Source organism: Eutrema salsugineum, unplaced genomic scaffold (assembly GCF_000478725.1).
Source record: "Eutrema salsugineum unplaced genomic scaffold, Eutsalg1_0 scaffold_13, whole genome shotgun sequence".
In the NCBI taxonomy this organism is placed as follows: domain Eukaryota; kingdom Viridiplantae; phylum Streptophyta; class Magnoliopsida; order Brassicales; family Brassicaceae; genus Eutrema; species Eutrema salsugineum.
The window spans coordinates 1181867-1199113 of record NW_006256885.1 but is presented as its reverse complement, the minus strand read 5'-3'; the positions used below and the strand labels follow the sequence as shown (position 1 = coordinate 1199113).

General features: G+C 37.9%; 5 protein-coding genes across 7 annotated transcripts; 1 reads left to right on the top strand and 4 right to left on the bottom strand.

Moving 5' to 3' along the window:
- Window positions 1-194: 194 nt before the first annotated feature.
- Window positions 195-3575, bottom strand: LOC112088848. 2 transcript variants are annotated; one of them, XM_024159154.1, is made up of 5 exons: window positions 3341-3575; window positions 1205-3071; window positions 901-1105; window positions 628-815; window positions 195-519 (listed from the first exon to the last, which is right to left on the bottom strand). In XM_024159154.1, the coding sequence occupies exons 2-5, from the start codon at window positions 3048-3050 to the stop codon at window positions 431-433; spliced, it is 2328 nt and encodes a 775-aa protein (XP_024014922.1). In that variant the 5' UTR covers window positions 3051-3071; window positions 3341-3575; the 3' UTR covers window positions 195-430. The 2 variants fall into 2 exon arrangements, with proteins under 2 accessions (XP_024014922.1, XP_024014923.1); XM_024159155.1 differs by lacking the exon at window positions 3341-3575 and having other exon boundaries at window positions 1205-3276.
- Window positions 3576-4204: 629 nt separating this feature from the next.
- LOC112088862 lies at window positions 4205-4684 on the top strand. Its single transcript, XM_024159196.1, has one exon. It carries the CDS (start codon window positions 4205-4207, stop codon window positions 4682-4684), a length of 480 nt encoding a protein of 159 aa, XP_024014964.1.
- A 4173-nt stretch (window positions 4685-8857) lies between these two features.
- Window positions 8858-11418, bottom strand: LOC18023654 (probably inactive leucine-rich repeat receptor-like protein kinase At3g28040; the record flags this gene model as incomplete). Its single annotated transcript, XM_024159195.1, has 3 exons — window positions 8858-9509; window positions 9556-9994; window positions 10788-11418. Coding segments are annotated over 3 exons (1278 nt in total), but the record flags the coding sequence as incomplete, so codon positions are not given.
- Window positions 11419-12533: 1115 nt separating this feature from the next.
- On the bottom strand, window positions 12534-13151 carry LOC18023653 (60S ribosomal protein L27-3). The gene has a single exon (XM_006406133.2). The coding sequence runs from the start codon at window positions 13084-13086 to the stop codon at window positions 12679-12681; it is 408 nt and encodes a 135-aa protein (XP_006406196.1). The 5' UTR covers window positions 13087-13151; the 3' UTR covers window positions 12534-12678.
- A 1046-nt stretch (window positions 13152-14197) lies between these two features.
- On the bottom strand, window positions 14198-15501 carry LOC18023652 (cysteine-rich and transmembrane domain-containing protein PCC1). Of its 2 annotated transcripts, none has more exons than XM_006406131.2 (3): window positions 15356-15470; window positions 15036-15168; window positions 14198-14454 (listed from the first exon to the last, which is right to left on the bottom strand). In XM_006406131.2, the coding sequence occupies exons 1-3, from the start codon at window positions 15384-15386 to the stop codon at window positions 14409-14411; spliced, it is 210 nt and encodes a 69-aa protein (XP_006406194.1). In that variant the 5' UTR covers window positions 15387-15470; the 3' UTR covers window positions 14198-14408. The 2 variants fall into 2 exon arrangements, with proteins under 2 accessions (XP_006406194.1, XP_006406195.1); XM_006406132.2 differs by having other exon boundaries at window positions 14209-14454; window positions 15036-15174; window positions 15356-15501.
- Between the last annotated feature and the right edge of the window lie 1746 nt (window positions 15502-17247).

Here is a 17247-nt window from a genome sequence, read left to right as displayed (position 1 = left end):
ACCATACATTATTAACGAATTAAAGACAATTGTAAACCCGATTTAACAACCTCAAAAAGTGTCTGAATCTAAACTCGATTTTTCACTAATTTATTTTCAAGAATCAAGATCACCCCATGTCCAAAAAAAATCCATCAAGACCATATCTAGAGAAGAGATAATATAAAAGGGTATTTGTGTAACATTTGAATAGTCTGGAGATTAGACAAACCCTGAAAATTAATAACAATCAACATCTTTGAATGGTATTTGTCCTCACTAACATATAGAGAAATGCATGCTGAGTGATAATTAGTTTATGGGATACAGCTTAAATTGGTAACTGGTAAAGACTCCTATTGAATACAAATCAAACCCTAGAGGAAAATCACAATTTTTTTTTTGTCCAAATCAAACACTATGATTACAGAAAGAGGTCTTCTTAGTGAGTTCACGTGAACAGCTTCTCTGATATGTTTGTGTAATAACCTTCATCACTCACTTCTTTTTCTCCCTTGAATATCTCAGCATCATCAAAACCTGTTCACATTTCATTAAAAAGCCTTTGTTTACACAATTAACGTATAACAACTTCTCACACCATTATTCAATCTCCAATAAAAAACTAGATTGTGTGAAGCTTTTTACCTGAGCCCAAGTCTTCTGTTTCATCGATAACCGCTACTTCTTCTGTCCTCTTTATGGACTCCAGTGACTTCCAGTCTGAGCTTCCATTTCCTTCTATACAGACTTGGTTTCTGGAAACCCAGTATTCAAGAAGTTCCATGTTGCTGTGTGATAACGGGTCTACATTATCATCTCCGCTTTCAACGCCCCTGAAGGAGACAGAGAAAACCCTTTAGTTCTGTCTTGAACAGACATGGTGTTGTAATCGAGAAGAAGCAAAAGATTTCAACTTACAGTCGTCTGAGGCGCATGTTGTACTGAACAAACACAAGATCGCTAAGCCGTTGCCGCTCAATAGAGTTCTTCGATTCAAAAACTTGCTCGACTGGTGTCAGGTTTCTCCCGGAGCCAATCAATGAGCTGCATGTCTGACTCAGAATGCGTATGGCAAAACGTGACAGGTTCAAGCAACTTTCTCCATATGTAGACCACCATTCAGCTAAAAGAAATCAAACATGTTTTAAGTACTTACGAAAACACTTTAACATACGAGTCTTATTTCAGATTTAATGAATTACGAATATAATATGGCATATACCAGGAAGCATTGTGTCCCGAGCTCTGATTGCTAAGTTCCTCCCGAAAATCCCAACAGCATTCTTGTATGAGTTTATGTCCTTAACGATAATATCTTGAACGTTGTCGTCAGGGACCAACTTCTCTATGCAATCAACCACCGCTAAATGGATCTCACTACGCATTTCTTCGTCGATGCTATAGAAGAACTTCGGGTTAAGATAGAAACCAGCAGCATGCAAAGGAAGACGGTGTTGTTGCAACCACCACCTGTCTATAATTTTCCAGTAGATTATGTAATCCTCCCTGTGAACAAGATGAGTCTTAATCGCTTCCTTTGCTCGATACAGTGCAGCATAGACATACCCCATTGCAGGCCTCTTTTCAGAACAAACTATCCTCAAAACTCTCAAGAGAGGAACTGTTATATGGTTCGCCAATGTTAACGCCTTCCAGAAACTCTCATCATTGATAGTCTCAGTCATTGCCAATCCACCTGCTTCCTTCGAATACGAACAATCATTCCACTCGGACGAAGTAACCATGGCCTGCAAATGAGGTTTCAGATCCACGATTCTTGCTATCGTTGCGAAATTAGTAGCGGAACTTGTGAAGGCTGGCTGCAGAATATCATTGCCAAAAGTGAATTTCCTCATCAGATTCAAGACACCACTGTGATTGTAGATAATTCTTGTGACGGTTCGAGCTTGCTCGATGATTTCGCTTATCCAATCAATCTTCCCAAACTCTTCCAGCATCTTGTCTAAGCAATGTGCAGCACAAGGAACCCAGTACAGAGTCCGATACACAGACATCAGCTGTTTCCCAGCAGCGACGTAATGATCATCACATTTGGTAATAACCTGCACAACATTGGTGTCACCAACTTCTTCAACCACCTCCTTAAGTAACTCATAGAGTTTATCAGCAGAAGCTAGTATCTCCGACGCGTCAACGGATTTCAAAAACACTACTTTCTCCGAGCAGTAAACCAAGAAATTAAGAACCTTAGTGCCTTTCTCGGAGCTCGATTCCTGTACTAAAACAGAACAGCCTGTCTTCTTCCACAGAGACTTGCACTCATCGATCTCTTTCTTCATTTCCTCAACGCAGCTCTTCAAAATCCAGCCTCTGAGGTCTTCATTTGCAGGCAGAGAAACACCAAACCCTCCAGAGACAATCGCATCGATAAACGGCTGGAAATTCACAGAGCTCACAGCATCAAAATCAGCTCCAATATCGAACAAAAACCTTCCAATCGCCATATGAACTGTCTTCTCCCTATCTTTCGAGGACGGATGCACAATGTTCTTCACGCTACTAATAGCCACAGGGATCAAATTCTCCATGTCTCGACCCATCAAGTCACTGATATCGCTCGCACCACCAACCTCAACATTAGCCAAATCGTTTCTCTCAAAAGCATTACTACTACTCTTCCTACTCCGATAAGTCCTCTGCTTCGTCCTCCCCGTGCTCTGACCAGCCACCAAATCCGGAGATTTGAATCCGTTGTTCGCGTCGGAAGAAACAACGACCTGTGTCTCTCCTTCACAAGGAGGGAAGTAAGCTATAGGCAGAGGCTCAGGGCTAGTTTTTCGCCTCTTCCTCTGACGTCTCACGGTGCCATCAATGCATTGTTGCAAGAAGAGACGGACCTCTTCGGGGACTTGGTCGCAGATCGTGCCTTGTCCCTTTTTACCGGCGAGATGTTCTTTGACTCTGGTGATACCACCTCCTTTGAACATCTTCTTACAGTAGAGACATCTCATCTGAACTCGATCTCCGTATTTGTAAACCTCACAGTGTTTCCATGCACTGTCTTGTTTCTGAGGTGTGAGAGCTACAGGCTCCAAATCCGAATCCATTCTCAAACAGAGAGAGAGAGCCTACAAAAGAAGAAATCCAGAAATTTTACATTGCTGATTCAACCTCTAAAAACCCTAGATCCTCCAATTAACGTTTACAAGATCAAATTAGCTGCAGGAAAAATATCTCGAGTTTCGCAGGGAAGATGTTCATAATTCAAAAAACGGATCGGATTTAAAAACGCGAAATTCTAAAACCCAGGTGGTGCACCAAAATCTCAACCGAATTACAAAACCGGTAAATTTCTTCGTCTATCGTAAGAACAAAGACGAAGAAGAATTAAACGAACCTTTATTGGTTTGCAGGTTGTGACCGGGTTGGTTACGCGAGAATCGGTTCGGTAAAAACTTGATTAAATTACGGTACAGAGACTTCGGTTCCGGGGAAGACGAAGATGGAATCAGGCGGAGGAGAAGAGACGGAGGAACGGCGGAGGAGAATCTGAGGATGACGAAGAAATGCAATGTCTGGGAAATTTTTGAGATGACCCGGCTCGTTTAGGGTTCGAGAGGAAGAAAGTTTGGGCAGCTTTTTCTGGTTTATAAAAACGACAAGTTTATTTATTTTTATTTTCTTGTGACGTCTTTTCTTAAAGAAAAATCCTTTATTTGGTTGGCTAAACTTGTTTTATTTTTGGTTTGCGTAGCTGAATCCGTTTTAGTTCGAGGACTGAATTGTTAAATAAATAAAGTCTAAGGTCTGATAAGATGATAAGTAACTTTATGTGGGGCATTTTCTAATTAATTTTTTCCTTACAAAAATAATTGGATAAAAACCTTAAAAAATACCTCAAGTTTATAACTTTTGTCAGAAAAATACCCAAACTATTTACGCTTCCTTTTTAATATCTGACATTTGGCTGACTACCTCTTTAATACTCGAAAGTTCAAAAATCGTAAGTTTCACTACCAGTTTTTAATCACGATTAATTGTTAAACGGAGACTGTGATACGGCATTAAAAAAATTAAACATGTGGGTTTAACTCTAACCCAAAAAGACAAAAAAAACTGCCTGAACATACATATCATATCCTCTTCCCACGTTCTTCCCCAAATCAAAACATAAACCCTAAATCGATTTTTCCTTCACTTCACATCTTCGCTTTTATCTCAGCTCTGTTCGCTTTTATTGGCCAGTCTCTCGCACCAATCAATGGAAAACTCATCATCATCTGCTAACTCGTTCAACGATGGATACACCCAGATGGAAAATCCGATTTGTCGCTGCAGGAAAGTGACGACCATGGCGAAATCATGGACTGATGAAAACCCAGGAAGAAAGTTTTACAAATGTGATACACATGGGTTTCTTTGTTGGGCTGACAAGGAAAAGCCGTTTGGATGGCAGAAGATTAGCTTGCTTGAGGCGAGAGATCAGATTAGGCAACAAAAAGAACAACTCAAGGAGCTTAACGAGTCTCTCCGAGCATGCAATGACAAAGATCTGAATGGAGCTGATTCAGGTATGATGAATTTGGAGATGTTTGAGAAAATTGCAGAAGAGAAGAGAAAACTTGAAATTGAAGCGATGGCCTCAAAAGAGAAGGAAAAGCTTTTACGCCAATTCATTGTGATATCCTGGGGAGGATTCATTGTTGTCACAGCGATGATCCTAACAATGGCTAAGAAGTAGATGCGATTGTCTTTGTTGTAATGTTGTTATTTTGCTTGTTGTTATTTTGCTTGTACTCTCATATGTTGCTTGTTGTCTCACTTCTTGTCATTGTTGTTCTGTTTTTGGATCAATGAAGATAAGTTTTGGAGTTATGCTTTCATTTTGTTCAACTCAGTTTATGACATACTAAGAAATACCCAAATGCTAATGTGCTTACATAACAATTGTAGCAAACTACAACAACAGTCTAACACCAAAAGAAACAAAAAGCATATTGTAGTTGAGAAAGCACACACAAAAGTACTAAAACAGTAAGCAATTCAAGAGTCTCGGTGATCATAAGGACCCATAACTTCAGTTGCAATTGAGCCCCACACGTCAAAAACTCGACCAGTGAAAGGTGAGATGTAGCATCCATATCCCCTTGGAATCGGAGGCTCACGGCCACGTCCACGGCCAGTTCCACGTCCACGGCCACGTCCACGTCCACGTCCACGGCCAGTTGATGCAGTTGGGATTGGAGCACTTGATGGCTGCGGATCGACTGATTCCTGTGTGGAATTCACTGATGGTTGTGATGGTTGTGTAGAACTCTGGCCAGTCCTCCTTCTTTTTGGTGCGTTTTGAATGCTCCATGCATCATCCTCCTATTACACAATTACGAACACAATCACCAACCTATACCGTACCATACAAAACAATCACCTATCACATAATTACATACCTGTATCTTTTTAGGCCTTCCCCTTTTCCGTTTAGGACCTGTTTCCACATAAGTAGCATTCTTACAAGTTCCTTTGTTATGACCTGTTTGCTTACAATTGCTGCATGTTACAACCCTTCCTTCTCGAGTAGCCTTCGTCGGATTTGAAGATGACTCATGAGGCTCCTTTATCCGATCATGCTTCTTTGGACGGCCAGGCATTCTCCTTTTCTCAGGTACAAGAATGGGAGCTTTGCCCGTCTTTTCCCAGAATTTCTCACCATTAACCGGTTTGATGTTGTCTCTATAAGTGTCATGCCACTTCGAAATAAGGTAGTATTCATCCACATAACTACAAAACATGGAAAAGGAGACTCGGTTAAGCATACAATATAAATAAAAAAGAATATAAATGGCCACGGCCAAAAGAACTTACTCTTCAGGGTCACGGTTAAAGTCAGAGATGACATGAATAGTATGCCTACACGGTATTCCAGTGATATTCCATGTGTTACATGCGCAGTGCTTATGTAGCAGATTAACCTCGTAGCTACAATCATTCTGAACCACTTCAAACAAATTTTCACTGCTATGGAGCACCGTATAGGTCTCACTATGAACACGGTTTTCCTCAAAAATCTCCATAATATTAGGTGGAAACCTGCTATCACATTTCCCTGTCATTTCTTTCCTCCTGCTCGTACGCTTCATTGCTTGCCTCCTAATCTCTTCAAGCATGTTAATCAGTGGCAGTTTTCTGGCATCTTTGATGGTCCTGTTGAAACTTTCTGACAGATTGTTACAAACATCATCACATCTTGCTTGCGGACTGAAAAATGCTCTGCACCATGCCTTTGGTTCTGTTTTGAATAAATCCTTACACGCTACAGGATCAAACTGCTCCAAAGCACTTTTGTTGTAAACGAACTCACCAAGTGATGAGCTTTTAGCGATTGCCCAGAAGTAGTTTTCATACTCTACCATCCCATAAACCTTTTTCCAATTCGCAAAAATGTGTCTAGCACAATGCCTGTGCTCAGCTTCTGGCAAGAGATCCGCAACCGCATTTATCAACCCTTTCTATTTGTCTGAAATGATACTATAACCACTCCCCAATCCTAAATCCAAATCTGCCTGAAGCTTACCAACAAACCAAGCCCATGATTCATTATCCTCAACTCTTACTACAGCCCACGCAAAAGGGACAATCCTATTGTCAGCATCTCTTCCAACAGCTGCTAGAATCTCGCCTTTGAGCTCCCATTTCATAAAAGCTCCATCAAGACCAATAATTGGTCGACAGTTTCTTTTCCAATTATTCCGCAGATTAGCAAAACTAATATAGAATCTGTCGAACACATATTTACCATCAGGACGAGAGATGGTCACAATCTCTGTTGACACATCATTAGAACGCCTTAACTCCTGCTCATAATCCCAAAGCTTCGCAAACTGTTCTTTATGAGTTTCAATGACCATATCTAGTGCTAATCTTCTAGCTTTAGTACATATCCACTTAGAGACGGATAGATTGTACCTGATCATGATCTCATCCTTGATGTCAGTCCACTTTATACCCAGTCTTCGTCTTGCTTCGTCTTTAAAAAGCATTGCTATTGTACCCTGCTTCAACATCCTAGCCTTGCTACTCTTCATGTAGTTATGCTTGCCTTGATAAGTTTTAACCATCCACAACCCTTTCCCTTTCTCCACCGAGCAGTAGATCCTCCACTTACAACCCTTTTTAGCACATATTGCAGCATACTTGTTCTTATCCCATTTGTTTTGGTAGATATCGTAGTTTGTCTTCAGAACATATCTCAACAACTGCTCTTTAAATTCATCACCGCTCTTGAAAGTCTGCAGTAACCAAAAGTATGGAGGCCGCTCCTTACTGTAATGCTTCCTTGCATTATCTCTTTCTACTCTATTGAATCCTTCCCACTCGTCGTCTGTATCTTCCGCTGGATCTGGATGTTCAGCATCCCTACATTGTCTCTCGAACTCAGCCTCAGCATCACCATCTGCGTTTGGTGCACTGTGCTCATCTTCAGGACTACTCTCATTCTGATCAGCATTTTCATCTTCTCCAATACTATCATTCACCTCACCTAACCCAGCATTATCTCCATCATCACCTAACTCAGCATTATCTCCATCCTCACCTAACTCAGCATTATCTCCATTTTCCATTTCTGCCATGAAAGATTGAAATCTCTCATCATCGGCTCTTTCTTCTACAACTTCTTCTCCTGCTGCGAAGTCATCTGAGTGTGGATCTTCATGAGCTTTATCATCTTCAACATCATCACCATCAGACTCGCCTCCTTTGTCCTCTTTTCCCTGATACAATACAAGAGCTTGACTCACGCTTCCTTCATTCTCTCTTTCCTCGTTCTCGACAGGCTGAGGAAGTACACATTTCTCAATGTATACATCAACTTCACCACCTACACTAGCTTCAGCACACATCTGCATTAACTCTGCATCAGAAGAGAGGTAAAATATAGGTCTCGCTGAGTCTACAGTCTCGTTCGACAGCTTGTACCATACTAGTTCCACCTTGCCGCCCGGTCCTGTGTCTTCTTTGTCGCAAAAATCATCGAAGATGCTCCAAGTCAGAAAATCTGGGTCGACAACTAATCCCTCCTTCACCGAACCTCCTACGTATACCCGCTTAGAATCTTTGATGTACATAAGCCCTCCATAATGCAAATTAATTTTTATGGTGTCACTGCATTATCGAAAGAGAAGCAAGATGTCACTCAAAAAATCTCATAACTAATCGAAACACGAAATTGATAAACAAACCAACTAAGCTTCATACTCGACACAAATATCCACACTAGACAGCCCAAATGCAGTGAATTTAGAAACCTTACCTCATTTTTCGAGTCTCGCAAATCACTGTCTCATATGGTTATACGAAATCGACGTGAAGACGCAGATCGCTTTCGAAGAGAAATAGCGATACGAGAGAGTAAAGAGTACGGGTTTTTCGATTAGCGATTTGTTGGATTTGAATTGGGGAAAATCGATTTGGGGAAATCGATTTAGGGTTTATGTTTTGATTTGGGGAAGAACGTGGGAAGAGAATACAATACGTATGTCCAGGCAGGTTTTTTTGTTTTTTTGGGTTAGAGTTAAACCCACGTGTTTAATTTTTTTAACGCCGTATCACAGTCTCCGTTTAACAATTAATCGTGATTAAAAACTGGTAGTGAAACTTACGATTTTTGAATTTTCGAGTATTAAAGAGACAATCAGACAAATATCAGATATTAAAAAGGAAGCGTAAATAGTTTGGGTATTTTTCTGGCAAAATTTATAAACTTGAGGTATTTTTAAGGTTTTTTCCCAAAATAATTTGGGTAACTATAGAAGAACACTGGATGATTTGGATATGGCCTTTACAGAATCTAGAGAAAATTTATTTATTATTATATTTTCTTAACGTCACTGAAATTTAACTAATCAAGCCCACTTTATAAGTCCAATTCTGAATGCACTTAACGATCGATCTTCTTCTTCCTTCCCCCATTATTCCATCTTCTCGAATGTCTTGAATTCCCTAAATTAGGGTTTCTTATTAGCAGATCTCTTTTGTTAAATCAAAGTGAACAAGGATGAGAAAAACAAAATTCAACTCTAGCGACTGCATCGATGTAAGGGAAATGCTAAGAAATTTTAATGAAAAGAGTACCTCATAAACGAGCTAACGAGTTCTTCTTCGTCTCTGATTGTTGATGTTGAACACCATGGAGAACCAATGCGGTTTGCAGGAGAGCATGAAGTATCCAATGGTCAATCCAAGCACGATTCCAGGTGTGAAACCTATGGCAGCTGCAATCCAGCTCACGAATTCTTCTTCCTCTTCTTCATTATCTTCATCTTCTTGTCGTGAATGTAGCGGGTCATGGACAGTTCCACACTCATCGAGAGGAAGACCACAAAGTCCTATGTGAATGATAGGTTGGATTTGTTGGTAAGTTGGTAAGGTGCGCGAGATCAGGAGGTATCTGGCCTGAGAGCTTGTTGTGCGATAGGTCTAGTGACTCGAGCTGAGTGAAATTCGCCATAGATGAAGGGATGTTGCCAGTGAAGCCGTTGCTTGACAGATTAAGCACGATAAGACCTTTTTAGTAGACCAATGGATTCAGGGATTTCTCCTCTGAGTCTGTTTCACGAGAGATCAATTGCTGTGAAGACTGTAAGGATCCTGTCGTAGCGCATCTCTATTCCTTTATTTGTGAAGACCATTGAGTCCTGGTAATAACTATAGTCTCCAATGTACTTCAATTCCGAACGATCTCCCTCCGAGTGCATCGCACTCCAATACATGAAGAACTCAGACGGTAAAGTTCCCGTGAAGGCATTATTATGTGATATGTCAATGACTCGCAGCTGAGGAAACCAAGAAGCAACTCGGGGATGATACTGTAATGACCCATGAAACTCATTAGAGCGGAGGATCAGCACTTGTAGGTTATTTTTGCTCAGATTTATCACCTTCATCTGCATTCTCGAGAGATCTTTTGGGAATTCTTTGAAACCGCTGAATCTGTTGTTGGAAAGATTAACATGATACAACTCTGGTAGCCTCGATAACCAACCGGGCACTTGACCTTTGATTTTGTAAATTAGAAAGGTCTAACCAACTCAAATGTTGTTGGGTTCTTATGAACTCTGGAAACCCTGTGATATTGCAGTCGGACAAGATCAACACTTGCATTTGCGCTGAAAGCATAGAAACTGAACTCATGTCTTCTGGTGAAATGTGGTTGCCGGTAAGATCCAAATACGACAGCGACTTGAGATGCGAGGATAGAGATGCATTCAAACCAATAAACCGAATCCAATGAAGGAATGGTAAAGATAGTAGAAGGGAGAGTCCCAACAAGATTATTATAACCAAAGGTCGAGAATGTTGAGACGGGAAAGGTTTCCAACTGATGAAGGAATCGAGCCACCTAGTTTATTAGAAGAAAGGATTAGAGAGGTGAGATGAGAAAGACTTGCAATTGCAGATGGAATCTTCCCTGTTAATTCGGAAACGTAAAATCTCAAAACTTTCAAGTGTTCGAGGTTGCCGATGGAGTCTGGTATGTTACTTGAAAGAGATGTTTTAGAGGGGTCCAAATATACAAGACTAGAGTTATTTCCATTGAATTCTGGGAGAGTTGAATTAAGATCTGGATTGTAACCCAAATCAATGGATTGAATAGTAGGACTGAGAAGAACACTCCGAGGAAGTCTACCAAATAACTGGCAATCACGAAGGTGGATTGACCTTAGAGAGGTTAGGTTTGAGATTATCTGGGGAATTTCTGCGGAAATGTTTACGTAGCTCATATGAAGATGTTCAAGGTTTGTTAAGTTCCGTGCAAGTTGATGAAGAAATGACTTTTCAGTAATAACAGATTCTGAAAAAAAACGTAAAAGAAGAAGAAAGATCGAGAGATACCAACTTGGTAAGATGAAGAATCTCTGGTGGAATCTGACCTGAAAACGAAGAGTGAGAGAAGTTAAGTCTTTCTAACTCCATGAGTTTGTTGAGCCTAGTTGGGACTGGAGAGGCATTGAAATTATTGTAAGCAAGGTTTAGATTTCGGAGTTGTCGCAACCTAAAAAGACTGCTATTGGGTTTGAAATGGCCATAGAGACAGCTGCAACTAAGGTCTATCCCAATCACCTCACCGGACTTTGCATCACAAGTGATACCGTCCCAAGAACAACAATCACTCTTATTAGCCCATGATTTTGTCTTTGGATAGGAAGTGGCATCAGCCCACGTCAGACTACCATCAAGTATAGACTCATTAAGAAACTTAGGAGGGTTGCGAAGCTCAAACTCGTTTTTGAATTCGAGAAGTGCGTCCCTTTGGTTGGGAAGACACCGTGTGTAAGAGAAGCACAAGTGTATAAGAAACTTGGAATAGAGAAGAAGAGAAGAAGGATGGTGCAAAGAAAGAAGCTCATTGAGTTGGATCTTATCATCCTCTCTTAAATTCAATACACTTTTTTCGTTTTTTTGTCTCTTTTGTGGTAAGTGGTGATATTGTTATGTGACCTTATCACTCTATATATATACACAAGTAACATGCATTGTTCTTAGTATGAACACATATCACATTATTTAATGACATTCTTTACAAATAGGTATTAATTGCTGTTAAAAACGTTTATCAAGTCGTTCGCTATTTCCTAAAAGGCGAAAGCAATACATATAACTTTAAAATTGTTCGTACTATGTTGAGGGCTTTTTTCATGTTAAGGGGTTTTCTCATTAATACAACTAAACAAACAAAATGTCATAAGAAAAAAGAGTGGGAACACAAAGATTGTCTCAATGAAATTAAAGAAACTTATTATTGTGTTTGTTCTTTCATCTATTTGGGGAAGACAATGGCTTGTGTAGCTTTGCAGCTGCCTCTCTACATTTGGATATGAATGCCATCTAAGTCTTTCTCAATGACTAATTGATCTTTGCCTTTTTATCATCAGAAAACGTTTTCCTCATGTCTTTTTTTTGTACTTTTTATGTTCGTTCAGGTTGGAAATAGAAAACAGAAGAAAGGGAGAAACTTGAAAAAGGAAACAAGAGATATGAACATAGCTTACATCGTGAAAAATGGAGAGAAGTTATCAAGGTGATTAGGTTCAACTTCAGTTTCAGACAATTATTTCTCTTCTTAAACTATACATCATCACCATCTTCTTAACTTCTAAATTCAGGTATGAGCAGAAGACATTTGATTCCAATTGAACAAACACAACAATACCGGAAATACTGATAAGACTAGAGCCATAAACAATGATCTTTTGGCATTTCAAAGGAGATGAGAAAGATATGATCTCCTCAGAAAATTCTGGTTCAGCTGGTTATTAAGATCTCTTAAACCATAAAGTGAAGAGTGACAACTTGATGCATGCTCTTATGATTCTAATATGGTCCCAAATGCAAGGACATAGACTACGTTGGCATTACACAGAACATGAATCCACTCTAACAAACCATTTACCTGATTGATTCATAACAGTTGAAAAAAAAATGAATTCAGAAAAAAAAGCCACTTCAATACCAAAACCATCACGGTGACACTGGAAAATCTAATCTTGCAGAACATTTCTAGAATATAATTAAATACTAACGCACAAAGCTAATTCAGCTATTAAACCACTGATGACATAAATTAAGGCAAAATCCAGAATCATTTTCAAACCAAAGGTCTTAAACCATACAAAAAAGTAGATTATAAATTCGATAGTAAAAGAAGACATTTAACCAACGGAAAATGAAACTCGGTTCTCAGAACCTGAGCTTGGTGAAGAACCACCTGTTCTTTCCGGTCTTGAAACGCTCCTCGAGCTTAGCCTTAGCCTCCTTAAGAGCAGCGACCTTCTTGTCCTTAGACTGGAGAGCATCGAGAGTCGCAACTTCCTTCAGATCCACGTCGAGTGTGTAACGAGTAGGCATCAGATGCTGGTAATTCACGAGCTTGATGAAGCACTTGACCCTCGATTTCTTCGCCGTCTTCTTTGCGGAGTCCTTGCGGATGACTTTGCTCGGATACTTCTTGAGTCCGGCGACGAGACAGTGTCCGTACGGGCGCTCGCGGTTTCCGTCGTCGAACGAACGGATGATCACGGCCTTCTTCCCAGCATAACGACCTTGGAGGAGGATCACCGCCTTGTTCTGCTTCAAAAACTTAACCATGGCTTCTCAACCTCTTCCGGCGTAAAACCCTAATTTCAGAGACGGAAGACGATAACTAATAGGTTTTGAGTTTTTATATAGTGTGCTAAGAAAAAACCCTAAAGGCAAAGGCGTTGCATCTAATTCGACCCATATAAAATGGGCTGGGCCAAACACACAAATTTCAGAAATTTCACTTAATAGAAAAGATTTTGTTTTACAAAATTAAGGTCAAAATATTAAAATTCAAAAAATACTAAACTTTAAAATGAAAAACTGAGGTAATACGTTAATTAGAAAATTAGAATGAAAAAAATGGTATCTTTTAATATAATAGGAATATGAATTCTATGGCCATAAACCATAGGGTATAAACTAAGAGCTTCTCAAGCTCAACAAACAAATACGAGATAGAATGTAATAATAGCATAGCAGATCGAATAATAAAGGAAACTCTTTCATTTACAAATTGTGTTGCTAAGTATTCTTTAATGCCAAACCGAGTAAAACCCTTTTACTGAGGTTGATTTATCATCATTATAATATTTGATTAGAGAAATGAAAATTGTTGTTGAGCAACAAAAAAAAAAACAGGAAGATCGAAGATGGACCATGCATGTGCCCGTGTCCCATTTGTATATATGGAGTTTAAAATTGAACATTTGAACTAAATGTTTCTGTAACTTCCACATAAAAACCTGAAGAAGTTTGATAAGTGAAAATCAATCAGCTTGATATTTATGGTTGTTATCATAAATCATTGTGTTTACTTATCCATTTGATACTATTATACATGCTACCATGCATGATTTAGAGCATCTGCATGGGAAGTTTCTCAATAAATCTTTCACCATTAAAAAAATGAAAAATAATAAAATATGAAAAGAAAGAATAGAAATAGTCTCTTACTTGAGAGATTTTGAGATAATAATTGAGAGACTCTCAATTTTTATGTTTGATTATTAGGTTTAATTTTTTTTAATTAAAATTTAACTAAACATTTAATTTTTTATTGAAATATTAATATTATTTTGATGAAAAATTCAAAATAGATCTCTCGCCAAATGGTCTTAAAGCTTGGTCTTAAAGCTTTATACGCTATTCGACAAACCAAACCAAAGTCACTGACAAATGCTTGAGGAATCGAAACACATCCCTTCGTTATTAATTGATGGTGCGATGAACTGATCATAATTCACTTAAATATATATAATCACTTGTAAAACATAACAACAACAAGTCAACAACACATAGCAGACAGAGAGTAATTAATAAAGCAACATAATCATCGAGTTTTTCTTATTACAACAATATATTTGGATGAAATCGGTAATCCCGAAGTCTCAGAAGCATGCATCCAGGACACAGCAGCAGCATATGGCAGCACAACTGCATAAAGACAAGACACGACATAAATCAATGCTAGTCCCTTTTTTATTTCCTTCTTCAGAATTTATGTGTAGGGAAATATGAGTTTATAATATACTTAGCATAGTAAAATTTCTGAAAAACTAAACACAGATAAATTTTATTTTAGCGACGTACGTAACATTCCATAGTTGCTCAGTTGAGAAAAAAAATTTTGAGCTGATAACTTTGAAGTCGAGTTGTTTTAAAACAAAATTTTGCCAGAAAAGACCAGTATATAAATTAATTTCATAAACTAAAAATGTTGAAAAATATTAGCTATAACGTTGACCCTTATTTTTTGAAGCACTTTTGACAGATTGTTACCAAAAAATTGCAATACGAGTTGAGTTTGTAAACAGTATTTACTACTAAAATTCGAATTACTATATACCTCATAAAACTTTTTAAAGGTATACTGAAATCTCAAAAAAATTTGATTCATATCATCCAAAAAATAAGCGCTATATGAATATTTTGCACAAGATTAATGGATGATTAGAAACAAACCATATATATATATATACATATATATATATAAGTAAACTGAAAGAAATATATACCATCCTTTCCAAAACCCATCGCCCTTGGACTTGGTCTCCACTGTGGCTGCCGGAGGATCACCCGCCACCGTGTCTCTGGTCGGATAACCAATCGGTGGTGGACTTGTGTACGTTCCCTGTGAAGGTTTCTCCACTACGACTAAAATAGATCATTAAATCACATATCTCATAATTTTTCTCCAAAACAAACAAAATTACATATCTTTTTTTTTTTGATCAAAACAAAAATTACATATCTAATTGGTGTTTATAGAATAATTGTTGGATACGGATTTCTATATTGAATTAAAAAGAATTTATTGAAGAATTCGGAGGATTACCTGGAGGTTGATTTTGATCGGATGGATTCATTCTGACTAAATGATAAGTAAAGAGCTGAGGATTATTATGAAAAGGAGAGAGTGTTGTGGTTTTAATTTAAAGAAGACGAATATTATGAAGTTTTATAATAATAAAAATAAATTCTAAGCGTTGGTGATGTATATATAGATAGAGACTGTCTGACTGTGATGCGGACGACAAACTAAAGCAGGTATGGACTTGTTAAGATTATTGGAGTGGTTGATTATTCAATTAAGTCATCCTTTATATGAAAGTTTATTGCCTAATACAGAATCTTATGATATCTTAACAATATTTAATGGTATATTTTACACTATGAAGCTTTTTTCAAAGCTTTCAACTTTTATCAAATTACAAGTAGTTACAAATTTATATGCTAAAACATAAATAATATAGTGTTTTTAATACTTGTGCTTATATTAGTAGTATCAACAATTCTTTTAATCAAATAAGAATTCAATTTTGTCTTGTCTTTGACAACCAAATACTGTACAAACGACGTCGCCTTTAAACAACAAACATCTACAACCCTTTTATCAAAAAAACTGCAATGGTCCTTTAAAGTACGCGTCAACTACTATTTGAAATTTCTAAGTACAGAAAATTCGGTATTCACTTATAGATGCAAAGTTATATGCTACTAGAGCTCAATTTTGACTACGCAGCATCAAAACATAGATTATCATTCATTGAGATATGGCTGCTAACATATTAAGTTTTTGTTTGTTTAAAAGTCCTCTAAATACTCCTATTAGTGTATTAGTTAAGATGTCGTGTGCTAAAAGCATAAAAGTAAATAGTTTGTTTTCAAATTCAAAAGAGTAATCACATAGTATGATGTTGGAATGATGTAGTACTAGTTTTAAGTTTTAATGTTCTAAAAGAGCGCAGAGAAGTTTATGATTGGACCACTATATATTGAAGATTCGCGTTTTGTTTAATTTTTGGTGCCGTGATCCTTGATTTATATGTAACAATGTTTTTGATTTTTTTTTTAGTTCTTTCTTAAAGTAATTTTGGAATCTAATATCGATGACTTTCTTGCTTCTCGTTGATTATATGAACCAGTTACATATGCTTTGTTCAATTCAAAAAAGAACTAAATATGCTTTATACAAGTTTGTCTAGTTATCGATATATTTTTATAATTCGTTAAGTTTTTTTTTTTTTTTTAATAATTCGTTAAGTTAGGAATCCATTATGAGTATATTACGTGACATAGGTCGTTAAATCTATTTTTTTTTTTTTTAATGCTTTCCTTTTATTCCATTGCTCTTTCCCGAAAGGGACAACATTTTGAACGATTACAAACGAAGCAATGAAACGAGCAAGATACTAATCTGCTAAAAACTAGAAACTCATGTGAAGTAACCATTTGGGGGTGAAAATCATCAACCGATTTAATCTTCAAAACCGAGCACAAGACTAGGTTTGAATAAATCGATACCAGTTATAGATGAAAGATTCTGAGGAGTTCTGGGATTGGGATCTTGACTGGGCACGAGAAAGAAGAAGATGACGATCCATTCCTGCCAACTTTGCCCTAAGGAGAAGCTGGATGTCTTTGACTAAGACGAAAGACGGTTTAAGAACCGCAGAATGCAGACGAGAATTCCGTTCCTTCCAGATAAAGTACACCACTGCTTGAAGTATGAGCTTGGAAATAATATTCGACTTAGCATTCCTGGATGGAGATTTAATCCAGTTCACAATATCGACCAATGCAACCGGAGGAGATAATGAAGCGTGCGTAAAGAAAGCATGCCAAACCTCTGTCGAAAACGAACAACCGAAAAACAAGTGAGCCATATTTTCAGGAGCAGCATCGCACAAAAGGCAATTGGGCAGAACATTAATTCCCCAACGAAGC

What these genes read in the sequence shown, in the direction of transcription:
- LOC112088848 (XM_024159154.1), bottom strand. Translation starts at nt 3,050, where the DNA reads ATGGATTCGGATTTGGAGCCTGTAGCTCTCACACCTCAGAAACAAGAC. An exon ending in AACATGCGCCTCAGACGACT is followed by an intron (nt 816 to 900) that starts GTAAGTTGAAAT and finishes TGTCTCCTTCAG; the next exon opens with GGGCGTTGAAAGCGGAGATG. An exon ending in AACAGAAGACTTGGGCTCAG is followed by an intron (nt 520 to 627) that starts GTAAAAAGCTTC and finishes AAATGTGAACAG; the next exon opens with GTTTTGATGATGCTGAGATA.
- LOC112088862 (XM_024159196.1), top strand. Translation starts at nt 4,205, where the DNA reads ATGGAAAACTCATCATCATCTGCTAACTCGTTCAACGATGGATACACC.
- LOC18023653 (XM_006406133.2), bottom strand. Translation starts at nt 13,086, where the DNA reads ATGGTTAAGTTTTTGAAGCAGAACAAGGCGGTGATCCTCCTCCAAGGT.
- LOC18023652 (XM_006406132.2), bottom strand. Translation starts at nt 15,386, where the DNA reads ATGAATCCATCCGATCAAAATCAACCTCCAG. An exon ending in CGATCAAAATCAACCTCCAG is followed by an intron (nt 15,175 to 15,355) that starts GTAATCCTCCGA and finishes GATCTATTTTAG; the next exon opens with TCGTAGTGGAGAAACCTTCA. An exon ending in GATGGGTTTTGGAAAGGATG is followed by an intron (nt 14,455 to 15,035) that starts GTATATATTTCT and finishes GTCTTTATGCAG; the next exon opens with TTGTGCTGCCATATGCTGCT.